The sequence below is a fragment of the Stomoxys calcitrans genome, chromosome 2 (assembly GCF_963082655.1).
Source record: "Stomoxys calcitrans chromosome 2, idStoCalc2.1, whole genome shotgun sequence".
Taxonomy (NCBI): Eukaryota; Metazoa; Arthropoda; class Insecta; order Diptera; family Muscidae; genus Stomoxys; species Stomoxys calcitrans.
In genome coordinates, this window is record NC_081553.1 from 186,861,023 (window position 1) to 186,879,406 (window position 18,384).

Genomic DNA, 18,384 nt, shown 5'->3' on the forward strand with positions numbered 1-18,384 from the left:
GGTCCAGCCCAGTCGTATGCAATCTCCAAGCACCTTTCGGCACTTCTACATAGCTGATTTGGATGCTTAGAAGTATTATAGCATCGTCTGTGTAGCGGCTTCAAATCCCTCCTCAGCCAGCATCCGTAATAGGTCATTTATTGTGGTCACCCATAGGAATGGCGATAAAATGCCCCCCTGTGGCATGCCCTGTGCCACTTTCTCCCTTATATTGATGCCATTGGACACACAATTTATCCACCTGGTCCTTAGCATATGGTTTATCCAGTCTCTAATGACTCGGTACTGGTCTAAGAATTGGATCTGTGTGTCGGTCAACACATTGTTGAAGCTCTTTCGATGTCAAGGCATATCCCCAGTGTGTACGTGTATGTGAGTTTCCAGAAGGGGTATTCTGCACAAAGATTGGCGTTAAGATTTCCATTATTAGTATCAAGTATTCGAATCGGTCTATATTCTGATAGGCCACCGTAGCGCAGAGGTTAGCATGTCCGCCTATGACGCTGAACGCCCGGGGTTCGAATCCTGGCGAGACCATCAGAAAAAATATTCAGCGGTGGTTTTTCCCTCCTAATGCTGGCACCATTTGTGAGGTACTCTGCCATGTAAATCTTCTCTCCAAAAAGGTCGCACTGTAGCACGCCGTTCGGACTCGGCTATAAAAAGGAGGCCCCTTATAATTGAGCTTAAACTTGATTCGGACTGCACGCATTGATATGTGAGAAGTTTGCCCCTGTTCCTTTGTGGAATGTTCATGGGCAAAATATGCATTTGCTATATTCTGATATAGCCCCCATATAAATCGACCCCAGGATTTGGTTTCTTCAGCCCTTGGGAGTCTCAATATTGATCCGACTTTGTTGAAATTTGGTATTTGATGTATTATGCCGTCCAAGACTCAAACCTAATATCAACTATTGGGTTGCCCAAAAAGTAGTTGCGGATTTTTTAAAAGAAAGTAAATGCATTTTTAATAAAATTTAGAATGAACTTTAATCAAATATACTTTTTTTTTACACTTTTTTTCTAAAGCAATCTAAAAGTAACAGCTGATAACTGACAGAAGGAAGAATGCAATTACAGAGTCACAAGCTGTGAAAAAATTTGTCAACGCCGACTATATGAAAAATCCGCAATTACTTTTTGGGCAACCCAATAGATAGATTCTAGTTGGGATTAAGTTCATTAGCGAAGCCAGCCCAACTTTAGGGAGGCTAAACCCCTTGAATAGCAATAAAATTTGCAAATCTTATAGAAAACAATGAAATTTTGAATATTCTGCGGGGATACAACTTTTCTGGGGGTGCTTAGCCCGCTTCTACGCTTATGACACCCATTTGAACCGATCCCTTGATTTGACTTCTTGAGCTCTTAGAAGCCTTAATTTTTGCCCTATTTGGTTGAACTTTGGTATGTGAAGTGCATTTGCGTCCTTTAATACTCACAGCGAATAGTACCCATATTAGTTCAAAAATAGGTATAGGCCTCTTAATCTCCCAACAAATCAGCGAGGTATTTTGAGGTAACAAAATTTCAGTGTAACCAATTGCTTTGAAAAAACCCCTTTTTTTCTTGTCTTACTTCTAATTAAAATTAAAAACATTTATTCTCGTTTCGGTTATAAATAGATCTACGCTAATGCCAATAAATACTGAAGACGATATCAAAAAAACAAAAAACATTTTGTGATCTTCAAAAAATTAAAAAGTGATAAATTTACAACATTTGTTTCACGGTTATTTCTTTTGCACTACTGTCGATTGTTGTTGCTGTGATGGCTCATGGCCAGGTCTCCGCTTGGCAATATTATGGCTAGCACTGTTCAGATTATCGCTGTTCTCGTGACTCACCACCACAGAAGCGGAGGAGTCACTTAATTCGACATTAGCATGTAGTCCCGCGTCATTGGCATTAAGTTGAGCTTCTTGAGCGGATTGTGTGGCCTTCTCTGCTGCGTCCTTGGTTTCCTCGTAATCTAAACGTGCTGTATAGAGTTGGGACTCCACTTGCTCCAGCTTAGCTTTGGCCTGTGCGACCATATCGATTTGTGAGGCCAATTCAGCTGCAGCTTCTGATGCCGACTTTTGAGCCAATTCAGAGGCTGCTTGGGCATTGTTGAGGGCCGCCGTTAAAACAGAGACATGTTGTAGGGCTTGTTGTGCTGAATACTGCGCAGCTTTGGCTGAACGTTTGGCTTGCTGCAATTGGGTTAGCTCACTTTGCATAACTTTGTGAGACTCGGCACTTTGTTCCTCCAGACGATGCAGTAGAACTTCTTTGCCTTTAAGTACAGCAACAGCTGTACCTGCGGCTTGTACTGCTGCCTGGGCTAAGGTACTCTTTGCAATGTAGGCTGCTTGTTTGCCAGCAGCATTTTGAGAGGCCACTGCCGAATTGGCTTGATCTGCAGAACCTTTGGCTATGCTACGCAAACCATTATCTACAAGATATGAACCTCCAGTGGGTGTTGTCACATGATCACCTCCATAATGTTCAGGCTCATAGTGAAAGGTTTCATAGTGGGACTGATGCGATGTCTGGCGATGATGGGGATTGTGATGTTTATTGTATTCATCAAAGTGGATCTCTTCGAAATGATAGGGTTCCGATAGGCTGGAAGGCTCACTTGGTGGCTGAAGTGGCGGATGATGGGGTGCAATGCCATAGACGCCTTTTCTTTTCACTTTGCGTGCCGAAACCAATGTAGCTTGAATAAGAGAGAGAGAGCGAGAGTGAGAGAGAGAAAGAGAGTGAGAAGATGTTTTTGTTGTTTGTGGGGTTGCTTTGTTTACCTATCGAAAGAATCAGGATTATATGTTTTAAGGGTATCATTCTTTTTTCGATTTTTGAAATATGGATTGAACCTGAAACGAAAAAACCATTAAGAAAAAAAAATGTTTTTATTATTTGGGAAATGCTATTTTTTAAAGGTTATCTTGTTACAGCGGGATTCTTCTCTTATATTTATGAGTCATGTTCTGTTCAAGTTTAAGCTTAATGCTAAAAGAGTTTTTTTTATTGTGGAGTTTAAAAGGCATACCACATGGCGGCAACACTTAGTTGAGAAGTTTAACACTACCCCACAGATGTCGCCAGTATCACTAAAAGGGGCGACCACAGTATTAATGTGGGGGTTAGCTGTTATAATGGGCGATGTCTTAAGAGCTATAGGGCAATTTTTCATAAAAAACACATAAAATTCAGAAAAATGCATGAAATCTTCATTTGAATCGATAGAACGGCCCATATAATTTAATGTTTGAAGATTATTTCATGCAAATGTTGAACGTGACTGCGCCTTAAATGGTCCATCCTTTTAGTCCAATTTTGGCATACTCTTTCCAACATTTCGGCCTGTATCTCATGAATAAATGCTTCAATGTTGTCTTCCAATGCGTCAATTGAAGCGGTCTTGTCTGTATAGACATGAGCTTTAACATAGTCCCACAAAAAATATTCTAAAGGCGTTAAATAGCACGATCTAGGCGGTCAATTTACCGGTCCTAAACATGAAATAAAATGTTCACCGAACTCTCCTATCAATGAATCCATTGTCACGCGTGCTGTGTGGCATGTGGTACCGTAGCGTTGAAACCACATGGCATGCAAGTCAAGCTCTTGCATTTTGGGCAAAAAAAAGTTGGATATCATCTCACGATAGCGCTCACCATTTACAGTTATGTTATGATTCGCATCATCTTTGAAGAAGTACGGGCCAATGATGCCACCAGCCAATAAACAGCATCAAACTGTGACTTCTATAGACTTTTATAGCTCTTGCAGTGCTTCTGGATGAACTTCACTCCAAGATTGACAATTCTGCTTATCGACGTACCCATTGAACCAAAAATGAGATTCGTCGTAAAATGGAAGAAGCGCGCGATGAACTTTCTTAACAGAGCACGCATTTCGGTAATAAAATTCAATAATTTGCAAGCGTTGATGATTCATGGTTAAATTATAGACAAAACTGAAGATGTATGACAGTGAAACAAAACACGAAACGTGCGTGAACTGTTTAAACTAGTGTTGCCAAAAAGATAATAGCTTAAAAATCACCCTTTATAAATGCGTGATGTCCTTTTCAAGGTTAAGCTGAATGATAGAAGAGCTTTTTATACCCTCCACCATAGGATGGGGGGTATACTAATTTCGCCATTCTGTTTGTAACTACTCGAAATATTCGTCCGAGACCCCATAAGGTATATATATTCTTGATCGTCGCGACATTTTATGTCAATCTAGCCATATCCGTCCGTCTGTCCGTCTGTCCGTCCGTCTGTCCGTCCGTCCGTCTGTCCGTCCGTCTGTCCGTCCGTCCGTCCGTCCGTCTGTCCGTCCGTCCGTCCGTCCGTCCGTCCGTCCGTCCGTCTGTCTGTCGAAAGCACGCTAACTTCCGAAGGAATAAAGCTAGTATTGGTATTCTACTGGTATTGTAAATGGGCCATATCGGTCCATGTTTTGATATAGCTGCCAGATAAACCGATTTTGGGTCTTGACTTCTTGAGCCTCTATAGTGCGCAATTTTTATCCCATTGGAATGAAATTTTGCACGACGTGTTCTGTTATGATATCCAACAACTGTGCCGAGTATGGTTCAAATCGGGTAATAACCTGATATAGCTGTCATATAAACCGATCTTGGGTCTTGCCTTCTTGAGCTTCTAGAGTGCGCAATTCTTATCCGATTTGAATGAAATTTTGCCCGACGAGTTTTGTTATGATATCCAACAACTGTGGAAAGTATGGTTCAAATCGGTTCATAACCTGATATAGCTGTCATATAAACCTATCTTGGGTCTTGACTTCTTGAGTCTCTAGAGTGCCCAATTCTTATCCGATTTGAATGAAATTTTGCACGACGTGTTTTGTTATGATATCCAACAACTGTGGCATGTATGGTTCAAATCGGTTCATAACCTGATATAGCTGCCATATAAACCGATTTTGGGTCTTGACTTCTTGAGCCTCTAGAGTGCGCAATTCTTATCCGATTTGAATGAAAATTTTGCACGACGTGTTTTGTTATGATAACCAACAACTGTGCCAAGTATGGTTCAAATCGGTTCATAACCTGATATAGCTGTCATATAAACCGATCTTGGGTCTTGACTTCTTGAGTCTCTAGAGATCGCAATTATTATCCGATTTGAATGATATTTTGTACGAAGTATTTTGTTATGATATCCAACAACTGTGTCAAGTATGGTTCAAATCGGTTCATAACCTGATATAGCTGTCATATAAACCGATCTTGGGTCTTGACTTCTTGAGCCTCTAGAGTACGCAATTATTATCCGATTTGGCTGAAATTTTGCATGACGCATTTTATTCTAACTTTCAACAACTGTGTCAAATAAGGTTTAAATCGGTTAATAACCTGATATACCTGCCATATAAACCGATCTTGGGTCTTGACTTCTTGAGCTTCTACAGGGCGCAATTCCTATCCGATTTGCCTGAAATTTTGTACGACGGATCCTCTCATGATCGTCAACATACGTGTTTATTATGTTCTGAATCGGTCTATAGCCCGATACAGCTCCCATATAAATCGATCTCTCTACTTTACTTCTTGAGCCCCCAAAGGGCGCAATTCTTATTCGAATTGGCTGACATTTTACACAGGTCTCCAACATATAATTTAATTGTGGTCCAAACCGGACCGTATCTTGATATCGCTCTAATAGCAGAGCAAATCTTTTCTTATATCCTTTTTTTGCCTAAGTAGAGATGCCGGGAAAAGAACTCGACAAATGCGATCCATGGTGGAGGGTATATAAGATTCGGCCCGGCCGAACTTAGCACTCTTTTACTTGTTTTTATTGCGGACTTTAAACGGGGTTCCGCATAGCGCTACCACTTAGTTGGGAAGTTTAACACTGCTAAATACCTAAAAAATGTGGCTAGTATCAGTATTAGTGTGGCGATAAGAATAAGGCCATGGTGGTCTCGTGGATGGTTCAACTCCTGCAGTTAAAATGGTATTCAGAATAGTTCATTCACCTATGGTTTTCAAATGCATCTAAATGATGTTCTCTCACAAGAGAACGTATGCTATTCGCCCATGCCAACAACATCGATATTATGGGCGATCACCGGAAGAAGTAATTACAGCCTTTGAAAGTATCTAAAGAGAATCAATGAAAATGGGTTTGGCAGTAAATAGAGATAAGACAAAGTGGACGATATCAACTCCCACAAGGCCCTGTACCCCCGAGCAGATAAAGAAAATGGAAAAAGTTGGGAATCTCAAATTTGAGATAGTCTCGAGTCGACCGACCTCGGCACCGCCGTAACCGAAACGAACGACACCAGTTTCGAAATGAAGCGAAGAATAATAGATACAGAAGCTACTTTGGATTGAGCAAGCAGCTGAGGAGCAAAACCACCTCTCGAAAGACGAAAATTACACTGTACAAGACACCGATACTACCCGTGCTCTTGAATGGCTCCGAATCAGGGGTATAAGCGAAAGCAGATAAGGTAGTCTTTGAGGGTTTTGAGAGGGGTATATATGAACCTGTTTACGTTAATGGATAATATAGGCTTCGTTTGAAACACGAGCTGTATGATGACGATAGCATAGTTAAACGTATCTCCTCATTGGAGAGAAGTTTAACATGGCATAATACCTCACAAATGTTGCCAGCGTTAGGAGGGGAAAACCACCTCTGAAAATTTTTTCTGATGATCTCGCCGGAATTCGAACCCAGGCGTTCAGCGTCATAGGCGGACATGCCAACCTCTGCGCTACGGTGGCCTCCACAAACTTTAGTCAGCTCAAAACGTGTTTGTGTCTTAAGTCTATTGGTACTGTCATAAAAGGCATGCATGTAAGAACAAAAGACTTAAGACACATACTTACCGTTGAGGTTTACGCTTGTGGCTTAAGTCTTTTTATACAAAATTTTAAAATTTATAATAAGAATAATGGAAAGAACTTTAGGTTAGGTTAGATTGAAAAGAGGTTGCAGATTAATCTGCCCCATGCCACTATAGTCCATACCCAGCTTACAATTTGATCCTACTTTGTCTGACGTACGACATGTCTGCATATACTGGGACGAAATATACGACAATTTTTACCAGCTCCGGAAAGAAATCGATTAGACAAGTCTGTGGGAATTTATTTTTATTTCATTTATTCTGATATTTAAGAACGAAATCGTAACGATTTCTGTACGGCGTGTCGGAAGAACGTTTTGTTTGGTTCCTTTTAATTTTTGCATAGCAACATTTCGTAACCACGTGTTCGGAATGCCTACAAGTGGTGGAGGGGGATATTTTGTTTTTGGTTTTCTTTTTTTTCGAATTGAGTGTGGTGCCGTTAATTGAAACCGTTTGACCGTCAAGAAATCGATTCGTCGGAAAAACCATTCGCATTTTTTAAGACATTCGTCAAGAAATCGGTCCGAAATTGTCCTCGAATTCAGTCCTCATTTGGTATGACACAAAATTTTCCATCAGATTTTCCCGGAGTTTTTTTTCGGACAACGATGCGATATCGGTACGATGTGGCGGCAAATATATCAGATTTCCCTCAGCAGTGCCGTTCCGACAACATGAGAACCACTTCTCTCGTTTTTAGTTAAGATGTCGGTAAAACATCGGATCCGATATTGGATTATTCATCCGATTGTTGGGGCGATGTCGGACCGAAATCGGAAAATATTGTTAGCTGGGTATATGGACATACATAAACCTAAGACAGTAATGGTAATGGTTTACCATTCCACTCACCCAAGTTGGTTCAAATATGGTACCTGTGTCTCTTAGTCACGATGGCAGGGCAATGACATAGGAAATGCTTGAACGTCTCATCATTTTCCCCACATGCACTATACATGTTTTCAATTCCCGCAACTATTCTGTATAAGTGAGCTCGTAGTGCTATGTGTCCTGTTATAATACCCAAAGCTTTATTTATCGTCTTCTGACTTTTTTTCAGTAATAGCCTCGTCTTTCTACGATCCGGATCTTCCAATAGGATTTCGTCATCACAACGATAGTTTTGCTGTTTCACAGTGTTACAAGCGCTTTCGTCGTAAGAATTCGTGTTTACTAAGTTTATTGATGGCAGGTCTCTGGCACCTACCGCCAATTCGTATGCCCTTTCGTTTCTCTTTACTCCTCTATGGTCCGGCACCAAAACAATGTAGATCGTCCCATCCTCAAATAAGGCGTTAATCTCCTTCTTTGAGGTTGGCACGATCCTGGGACTTCAACGTAGCGCAGGGTTTAGCATGTCCGATTATGACGCTGAACGCCTGTGCATATCCTGGCGAGAACATCAGAACAAATTTTCAGCGGTGGTTATCCCTCCTAATGCTAACGACATTTGGGAGGTTCTATGCCATGGAAAAACTTCTCTCCAAAAAGATGTCGCCACCATGATGCAGAGGTTAGTATGTCCGTCTATAATACTGAACGCCTGGGTTCGAATCCTGGAAATCAGAAACAATTTTCAGCAGTGGTTATCCCCTCCAAATGGTGGCTAAATTTGTAAGGTACTTTGCCATGGAAAAGCTTCGCCCTCCCTGAAAATGGGACGATCTTGGGAGGCCACCGTAGAGCAGCACGCTTGTGATTCATGGGCAAATTTGCATTTTGCAAAACTCCAAGGCTGTTCGTGATCTTACCGACCTAGACATTCAACCGACCTTCATGGATGTAATGAAGGTCAGTTGAATGTCCTCATGTTAACACCACACCACCTCATGCATTCTATGATCGCCTGGATCTCCTCCTACAGGACCGTATTATGGTCAAGTCAGTCCAAAACAGATCTCAGTCTCTGGGTTCTCAATGTAGACCTCCAGGCCCACTCTGTCCACTAGCTTTGTTCCATCCGTGTAACATAATCTTCCAGATGGCAATACAAGGGTTCCGTCAATCCAAGGATGTGCCGCTGGCGGCAGTATCTCGCACTCGACTTCAAGGTTCATCTCAGGTATCCGATCGGAAACCTCTTCCATTTCTTCCAGGTATCCTATAGTCGCCTCGATTATAACGCGATGGTATGAGTTGCTCCCATCCTCAATCCATTCTCCCATCGCCTTAAGTTTCGTAGCCGCAGTGGCTGCCTCACACTTAATCTGTATGTCAAAGGGTCGGATATCTAGAATAGTCTAAAGTGCTCTAATGAGCGTGGTCCTCATCGCTCCGCCTATGCCAAGACAACATGTTCTCTGAACCTGTTGTATGGTCCTTCCTTGCAAAGAAGTCCACCAAACTACTAAGGCTTAAGTAAGTATTGGTCTAATTACGCTCCTGTAGAGTCAGTGGACTATCATCGGATTTAGGCCCCATTTCGACCCTATGGTCTGTCTACATAGCGCTCAACATATGTGAGCCATCTCAGTACGCTCCTGAATAAAGTTTCCTTGTCAGATATCGAAATCGTTTTATTGAGGAAACGTGGTACTTTCAATTGGCCCATCTTCGTCTTCCTCGTGAACAGTCTTCTCTGGGTTAACATTGAGACCACTGGGTCTAGCCCAGTCATATGCCATACGCAAGACCCTTTCGGCCCTTCTGCATAGCTGGTTCGGATTCTCAGATCGTCTGCGTAGCAGACGGCCTCAAATACCTGCTCAGTCCGCATCCGCGTAATAGGCCTTTTGTGGTGGTCACCCATAGGAGTGGCTGGTCCGGGGTGACTTCAATGATTGGAAGCTTTTAAAGGCTTCCTTTAGCATAAAGTCTGTAATGATAAGCCTTCGATCAACATCATTGTTTCAAGATTCCGTTGTTTTAATTTTTGTGCAATGGTGTCTGTTTGTTTCCACTGTCTTAGTTAGTCCCGTCATATCCTGTGAAAAATGTTTTTTCATCAAAAGTCTCAATCATCAAAGTCTCAAAATTTGATTAGTGTTATGTATTAGACCTCTTGAAGTCCTTGCAGAATATGGTGCAAATCGGACCATATATCGATATATCTGTCATATAGACCAATTCGAGATTTAAAGTCCTTGTCCCATAAAGGCGCATTTATTATTCGAATGAAATTTTTAACCGTGAATTGTAGGGAGTATTGGCCAGATCGGACTATATTCAGATATAATGTAGACCGTTCCTCCGACTTAGAGTCTTGAGCTCAAAAAGGCGCATTTTTCGAAAATATTTAGATTATCAACAAGTTTTAGATGCAAAATTAAGTCGAATATAGTCTTGATAAACTTATACTTGGCTATAGCTGCCAAGTATATCGAACTGTCGAATTAGCATCCTTGGTTCATAAATATAGAATTTTTAGTTCGGTTTCCTTGAATTTTAGTACACTAAATTGTTAGAATCCGACAGCTGCCTTGACTGGAACTTGTTATGAAGATAACAAATTAGACGTTTTCGTCCATTGTGATACCACAGGAACAGAAGAAGGAAGATGCCTTCTATTTCCTACTGTTGAACAAGTCAGATCGCTTTAAAAAGCCACATAACTTGCGAATGTTCACATCCACTAAATCAGACAGGTTCTCAAAGAAATGAGAACCTAAAGTGGAACTCCTTCTGACTGCTAGTACGGGACACACACACAGAAGGTGTTCTATAGTCTCTTCTTCTCTTCTTCTTCTGCAAAAGTCGTTGCTGGCAACCTTCAGTCTGTCAGCATGTTTTCCGTTTAGACAGTGAGCTGTCATGACGGACACAATGACTGAGACGTCTTTTCTAGCCAATGACAGCAAAGCAGTTCACCTCTTCAAGTCTTAGGTGTACATATTTTTTTACAGAATCCTTGAAGATTGACATCCAATATTGGGTACAGTCGAAACGCTTTCTTCCACTTTTATCATTTGCCATTTACAGTTTTTATACCCTTCACCATAGGATGGGGTTATACTAATTTCGTCATTCTGTTTGTAACACCTCGAAATATGCGTCTAAGACCCCATAAAGTATTCTTGAGCGTCATGACATTTTAAGTCGATCTAGCCATGTCCGTCCGTCTGTCTGTCGAAGCCACACTAACTTTCCAAGGAGTAAAGCTAGGCGCTTGAAATTTTGCACAAATACTTTTTATTAGTGTAGGTCGGTTGGGATTGTAAATGGGCTATATCGGTCCATGATTTGATATAGCTGCCATATAAACCGATCTTGGGTCTTGACTCCTTGAGCCTCTAGAGGGCACAATTCTTATCCGATTTGGCTGAACTTTTGCATAAGGTGTTTTATTGTGACTTCCAACAACTGTGTCGAGAATGGTTCAAATCGGTCCATAACCTGATATAGCTGTCATATAAACCGATCTTGGGTCTTGACTTCTTGAGCCTCTAGGGGGCGCAATTCTTATCCGATTGAAATGAAATTTTGCACGACGTGTTTTGTTATAATATCCAACAATTGTGTCAAGTATGGTTCAAATCGATCCATAACCTGATACAGCTGCCATATAAACCGATCTGGTTTCTTGACTTCTTGAGCCTCCAGAGGGCGTAATTATTATCAGATTTGGCTGAACTTTTGCATGAGGTGTTTTATTGTGACTTCTAACAACTGTGTCGAGTATGGTTCAAATCGGTCCATAACCCGATATAGCTGCCTTATAAACCGATCTTGGGTCTTGACTCCTTGAGCCTCTAGAGGGCGCAATTGTTATCCGATTGAAATGAAATTTTGCACCACGTATTTTGTTATGATATGCAACAACTGTGCCGAATATGGTTCAAATCGGTCCATAACCTGATATAGCTGTCGTATAAACCGATCTTGGGTCTGGACTTTTTGAGCCTCTAGAGGGCGCAATTCTTATCCGATTTGAATGAATTTTTGCACGACGTGTTTTGTTATGATATCCAACAACTGTGTCAAGTATGGTTCAAATCGATCCATAACCTGATAAAGCTGTCATATAAACCTATCTGGGGTCTTGATTTCTTAAGCCTCTAGAGGGCGCAATTCTTATCCGATTGAAATGAATTTTTGCACGACATGTTTTGTTATGATATCCAACAACTGTGCCAAGCATGATTCTAATCAGTTCATAACCTGATATAGCTGCCATATAAACCGATCTGGGATCTTGTCTACTTGACCCTCTAGAGGTCGCAATTATTATCCGATTTCCCGGAAATTTTGTACGACAGATCCTCTCATGACCGTCAACATACATGTTTATTATGGTCTGAATCGGTCTATAGCCCGATACAGCTCCCATATAAATCGATCTCTCTATTTTACTTCTTGAGCCCCCAAAGTGCGCAATTCTTATTCGAATTGGCTGACATTTTACACAGGTCTCCAGCATATAATTTAATTGTGGTCCAAACCGGTCTATATCTTGATATCGCTCTAATAGCAGAGCAAATCTTTTCTTATATCCTTTCTTGTCGGGAAAAGAACTCGACAAATGCGATCCAAGGTGGAGGGTATATAAGATAAGATGTATGCACTGTTTTACTTGTTCGATATGACTTCCAATTACTGTGCTATGGTATGGTTTAAATGGGTCCATAACCTGATATAGCTGCCATATAAACCGATCTTGAATCTTGACTTCTTGAGGCACTAGAGGGCGCTATTGCTATCCGTTTTGGCTGAAATTTGCACAACGTGTTTCGATATGACTTCCAACTACTGTCCTAAGTATGGTTCAAATTGGTTCATAACCTGATATAGCTGCCATATAAACCGATCTGGTTTCTTGACTTCTTGAGCCTCCAGAGGGCGTAATTATCATCAGATTTGGCTGAAATTCTGTACAACAGCTTCTCCCATGACTTTCAACATACTTGTCAAATATGGTCCGAATCATTCTATAGCCAGTACAGCTCCCATATAAACCAATCTCTCTATTTTACTTCTTGAGCCCTTAAAGGGCGCAATTCTTATTCCAATTGGCTGAAATTTTACACAATCACTTCTACTATGGTCTCCAACATTCAATTCGATTATGGTCCGAATCGGACTATAACTCTTGATATAGCTCCAGTATTAAATTAATTATTTTATTTTATCCTTTGTTTGCCTAAAAGGAGATATCGGCAAAAGAACTCAACAAATGCGATCTATGGTGGAGGGTATATAAGATTCGGCTCGGCCGAACTTAGCACGCTTTTACTTGTTTCTATTAATGTTTATACTGTGTGTCACCACTGTGGTACAGGGTATTATAAGTTTGTGCATTGATAGACCCATTCATATATATACCGATCGACTCAGAATCACTTTCTGATTCGATAAAGACATGTCCATCTGTGAATCCATGTATTTTTGTAATCTAAGCGCAGGTCGTATTTGTTGTCCAATCATCACGAAATTTTTCACATATCACTTTTTTGACCCAAGGACAAACGCTATTGATTTTTGGTAAAAATCGGTTCAGATTTAGATACAGCTCCCATATATATGTATCGCCCGATTTGCACTTAAATGGCCGTAGTAGCTACAATTTTCAACCAATCTGCACAAAATGTGGCAGAGATTGTTTTGTTACTGATCTTAACAAATCTGCAAAAATTTAATCCAAATCGGTTCAGTTTAAGATATGGCTCCCATATATATGTATAGCCCTATTTACACTTATAAGGTTGTAATGCACACAATTTGTAACCGATTTGTACAAAATTTGGCACCGATTGTTTTGTTGCTGATCGTAACATATCTGCGAGATTTCATCAAAATCGGTTCAAATATGGATGTAGCACACATACATATTGGGTTGCCCAAAATTTGACGTTGACAAATTTTTTCACAGCTTGTGACTCTGTAATTGCATTCTTTCTTCTGTCAGTTATTTGCTTTATAAAAAAAGTGTAAAAAAAGTATATTTGATTAAAGTTCATTCTAAGTTTTATTAAAAATGCATTTACTTTCTTTTAAAAAATCCGCAATTACTTTTTGGGCAACCCAATATTTATTGCCGTAGTAACAACAATTTTCAAAATATCTGTTTGATAGTCGGTTCAGATTTGGATATAGCTCTCAAATACATATATATGTTGCCCGAATTTATAATTGTAGGGTAGGTGTAGGGTATTATATAGTCGGCTAGTCGGTTTTTTTTTCAATTCTTCAAGAGCACTACAGTTGTTTTACAAAAAGTATTTTATCTATTCGCTCTATTTCTTCTCGCCAAATTTTTCCCTTTAATTTGTAAACAAAATCCAGTTTCCTTAATTTCACTTTTACTTGAACTCACACTAGACTTTTGTCACCGAAGAAACTTATTTTGCAAGTTTGATGAAACTTGTTCCGTGTTACAACCGGGATAACGTCCTTACTGTTTGAACTTCAATAACGATTTGAATTGAATTTTCCAATTGTTTGGCCCACTAGGTATATGGATAAAGCAACTAACGCATGTGGCTGGCTGTGTTTTGGCAGAAGCTGTCATGCCATAATGTTCACCAAAAATTCAATGTCAGTGAACATGTTACCACCTGCAAGATTTTTATAAAGCCCCCCCCCCCCCCCCCCCCCCCCCCCCCTCCCCATCTCACCGTATCCTGAATTGAAAAGAAAAAAAAAACAGAAATTGCAAATGTTTTTACTTTCGTTGTGAGATTTTCACGATTTTCACGTAACTCCAATAATTGTCTACTACCGGAAAAACCACTTTCAGTTGTAAACTGCAAACATAAAAAAGCAGCCACAACGAATGCATGGTCAAACAGCTCTACCGCGTCATCGTCTGCAATAGCATTTTGGGTGATCATCGACCATTAACCGGATGCAGCGGGACACAATGTATGATGACAAAAGCAAAAACAACGACAACATAACTAACGACAATGCAACAATGGTCACAAGTAATCATTGGTCATTTGTTATGCAGTTTCCCCCTTTGTTTCATCCATTCGTGGTGTCGTGATGGTGGTCAAGCGTCAAAATGATACACTTTACAAATGAGACCCCAATGACACGGCATTTATATGCAACAGTCACTCCTCAATTCCAGACAAGTGGCAAGCCTTTTTTGCACTCAAGGTTTCTTCTTCCAGCACTTGAAGTTTGTGCAGCACTCATGCAAAATATGATGCCATCTTGGTACAGTGTTCGGAATAAGTCATGTATTAAGTTGCCCAAAAAGTAATTGCGGATTTTTCATATAGTCGGCGTTGACAAATTTTTTCACAGCTTGTGACTCTGTAATTGCATTCTTTCTTCTGTCAGTTATCAGCTGTTACTTTTAGCTTGCTTTAGAATAAAAGTGTAAAAAAAGTATATTTGATTAAAGTTCATTCTAAGTTTTATTAAAAATACATTTACTTTCTTTTAAAAAATCCGCAATTACTTTTTGGGCAACCCAATATATCGATCTTGGTATTATGGGAATACAAATGCAACAACCTGCAGTGAGCTGTCTCATTTCCGAAATTATCATATACACCAATCACGACAATGTGGGACTCAAATGGAAAAAAGTATTTCCGAGTAGAGTAAAAATCGTAAATTCCAAATGAAGGCAAAGTGTTTGGAACGCTACCAAAAATCGTATTAATCGGACTTATAAACCGATTATGGCAATAAAGGATATACCCAATTGGACATAATGAGGAATCGGGGCAGCTCCATTATAAAACCAATCGGCTTCTTCTTGATTAGATGAGGTGGGATTTATCGGATTGTATTTGGATGTAGCCCCCTTATAGACCGATATGCCGATTTAGGGGTTTCGGGCCATACAAGGCACGGTTATTGCTCGATTTCTTTGATATTTGCTCGATTTCGGTAAAATTTGAAACAGTGAGATGTGTTGGGATCCACTGTCGCAAATCGGTAGAAAGGAGTTGGGGGCTAGGGCCGGGGACGGTACAATGGATGTTTACGGCGGTCGTTGACCCAGTTCTCACCCATGGTTGTCTGCTTTGTGCCACACCAAAGCCCTTCGCAGAATTACCGAGAGGGTACAGGTTACCGCAACAGTGCTAATCTCTGGGGCAAGGAGAAGTCCCCCGAGAGAGGCGCTTAATATGGCACACTAATCACAAGAGAGCACATGCTACTCGCCTATGCCGACGATATCGATATCATAGGTCCGTCACCGGAAGAAGTAACTGCAGCCTTTGAAAGAATCGAAAGAGAGTCAGTGAAAATGGGTCTGGCAGTAAATGGAGATAAGACGAAATGGATGGTTTCAACTCCCAAAAAGCCTTGCACAACCGAGCAGATAAAGAAAATGGAGAAAGTTTGGAACCACAACTTTGAGACAGTCAGTAACTTTATCTACCTCGGCACCGCCGTAACCGAAACGAATGACACCAGTTTTGAGATAAAGCGGAGAATAATACTGGCAAACAGATGCTACTTTGGACTAAGTAAGCAGTTTAGAAACAAGGCCACCTCTCGACAGATGAAGACTACACTTTACAAGACACTGATACAACCCGTGCTGTTATATGGTTCTGAAGCATGGGTACTTGTGAAAGCAGATGAGGCAGTGCTTGGAGTATTTGAGAGAAAGATTCTTCGTAAAATATATGGACCAGTTTGCGTTAACGGAGAATATAGGCGACGCATGAACCACGAACTGTATGAGCTGTATTATGACGTTAGCATAGTAACACGCATCAAAATACAACGGCTGCGTTGACTAGGTCATGTTGTCCGAATAGATGAAGAAGCTCCAGCAAAGAAGTCTTTTGGAGGCAAACACGGTGGTACACGCAAACCGGGAAGACCAAAAGCCCGATGGAAAGATCAAGTTGGGGGAGACACCTCGAAACTTGGTGTCAGCGATTATAGAATGAGCGCAAAAGATCGAGGCGCTTGGAACGCTATTCTACGTTCGGCTAGTGGAACAAATATTCTGTCATAGCCATTAAAAGTAAAGTAAGTAAAGAGAGGCGCTTAATGCCATTCTTCGTCTTATGCCTTTGAACCTGTATGTTGAGTGTGGGACAATAAATAGCGCCATGAGACTGAGGAGTCAGGTATATGGAGCTCCTCTTATGTAGATTATTCTAGGAGAAGTCGGCCGAGAGAAGCGCTGAATGCCATTCTCCCTCTTATGCCTTTGCATCTGTATGTTGGGTGTGGGGCAATAAAGATCGCCATGAAACTGAAGGAGTCACATATATGGGGCTCCTTTTATTTAGGTTCTGGTGAGATGGTGTGGCCGCATGACGTCATGCTATATGGGGCGCGACTGATTATATACCTGAGGGTTCCTTCCTTGTTAATGGGTTAGAAGTCGTTTTCCCGAAAAGGGAACTCTGGCTTAGGAGCAGCCCGTCCTCTCCGGGGCCGTGTGCATACACGGATGGATTTAAATTGGATTGGGGAATCGGGATCTCATAGACTTCTGGATGGGGACAGCTTCTTTAGCGAAGGTCTACGCGATCCTGAAGTCAGTGTAGACGATGCTGATCAGACTGCCACGATATGCATGGACAGTCTGGCGGCGCTGAAGGCTCTGGCTTTGAGCCGTGTGAGTTCAAAATTGGTTAGAAAATGCCAAGAACTTCTTCGAACAATGGGATAGGCTGTCAGGATTTGCTGGGTCCCAGACCATAAAGGTTTGGCGAAGAGTGAAGTGGCAGTCGAGCTGGTCAACAATGGATCGCTGATTACCCCAGATCTTGCTATGTAATCATGGCAGGCGTCCACCCATCAACGATGATTGCCCCAATAAGGCGTGGGCTGGTGCTCTAGGGTATAGGTTGACAAAGGCCCCTAAACGAGTATAAAGGACCCGGAACTGAGAAAACATGACTTAGGACTACTAATAGAAGTCCTGACTGGTCATTGCAACATCAGGTCCTTAACGTCGCTATGAGTGCAATGAGAGGCAGACTACCGCAGGATGTGCTTGAGTATGGTATATGCAAACGGTGGCAGAAGTGTCATTGCCCGGCAATTGCGTGGAGAAGACGTAGGATAATGGGTGAATACCTCTTTTTGAGCCTGGATTCCCTACAAGCTCTTTGCCCTTTTGCCATTCTGAAGTGCAGTAGAGGCCTGAATTGGCTGACCGGATCATACTCTCGACGGTGGGTTTTTATGCCCTCCACCATAGGATGGGGAGGGGGGGGGGGGTTGTCTTGGTCCCTTAAAGATTTATGGTCTTGGTCCCTTAAAAGGCTAGTCTATGAGCCTTTTAAGGCTGATTCTCCTAGCTGATTCTCCTGGCAGGAGATAAGGTAATTTTTCGATATAAGTGCTATATATATAGATCAGTCATCAAAAGTTTGACCCGGCTGAACTCAAGGTTTTTTTTGAATTTTTTTAAAAAAAAAAAACTTCCTTTGATATTTTTATGAAAATGAAATTAAAATGTGTGACATTTACTGTGCTGGGACCTTATGAATATTTAATTGTTTTGTCCATTGATTAGCGTCTTCTCTTTTGTGTTTTTTTTTTCATTGTTTCGCATTTTAACATATATGTCCAGATTTTTTGCATTTGCATCAACACATGGTAGTTTATGTTTGCTCAATTAAA

At 41.1% G+C, this 18,384-nt stretch overlaps 1 protein-coding gene across 1 annotated transcript; it reads right to left on the reverse strand.

Annotated features, from left to right (window-relative positions):
- Window positions 1-1,736: 1,736 nt before the first annotated feature.
- LOC106086227 (uncharacterized) lies at window positions 1,737-14,657 on the reverse strand. Its single transcript, XM_059361715.1, has 5 exons — window positions 14,622-14,657; window positions 14,493-14,570; window positions 14,442-14,447; window positions 7,010-7,061; window positions 1,737-2,707 (listed from the first exon to the last, which is right to left on the reverse strand). Exons 1-5 carry the CDS (start codon window positions 14,655-14,657, stop codon window positions 1,737-1,739), a joined length of 1,143 nt encoding a protein of 380 aa, XP_059217698.1.
- Window positions 14,658-18,384: the final 3,727 nt, after the last annotated feature.

What these genes read in the sequence shown, in the direction of transcription:
- LOC106086227 (XM_059361715.1), bottom strand. Translation starts at nt 14,657, where the DNA reads ATGATCACCCAAAATGCTATTGCAGACGATGACGCG. An exon ending in CTATTGCAGACGATGACGCG is followed by an intron (nt 14,571 to 14,621) that starts GTAGAGCTGTTT and finishes TTATGTTTGCAG; the next exon opens with TTTACAACTGAAAGTGGTTT. An exon ending in AGGATCAAATTGTAAGCTGG is followed by an intron (nt 2,708 to 7,009) that starts GTATGGACTATA and finishes CTCTTATTCAAG; the next exon opens with CTACATTGGTTTCGGCACGC.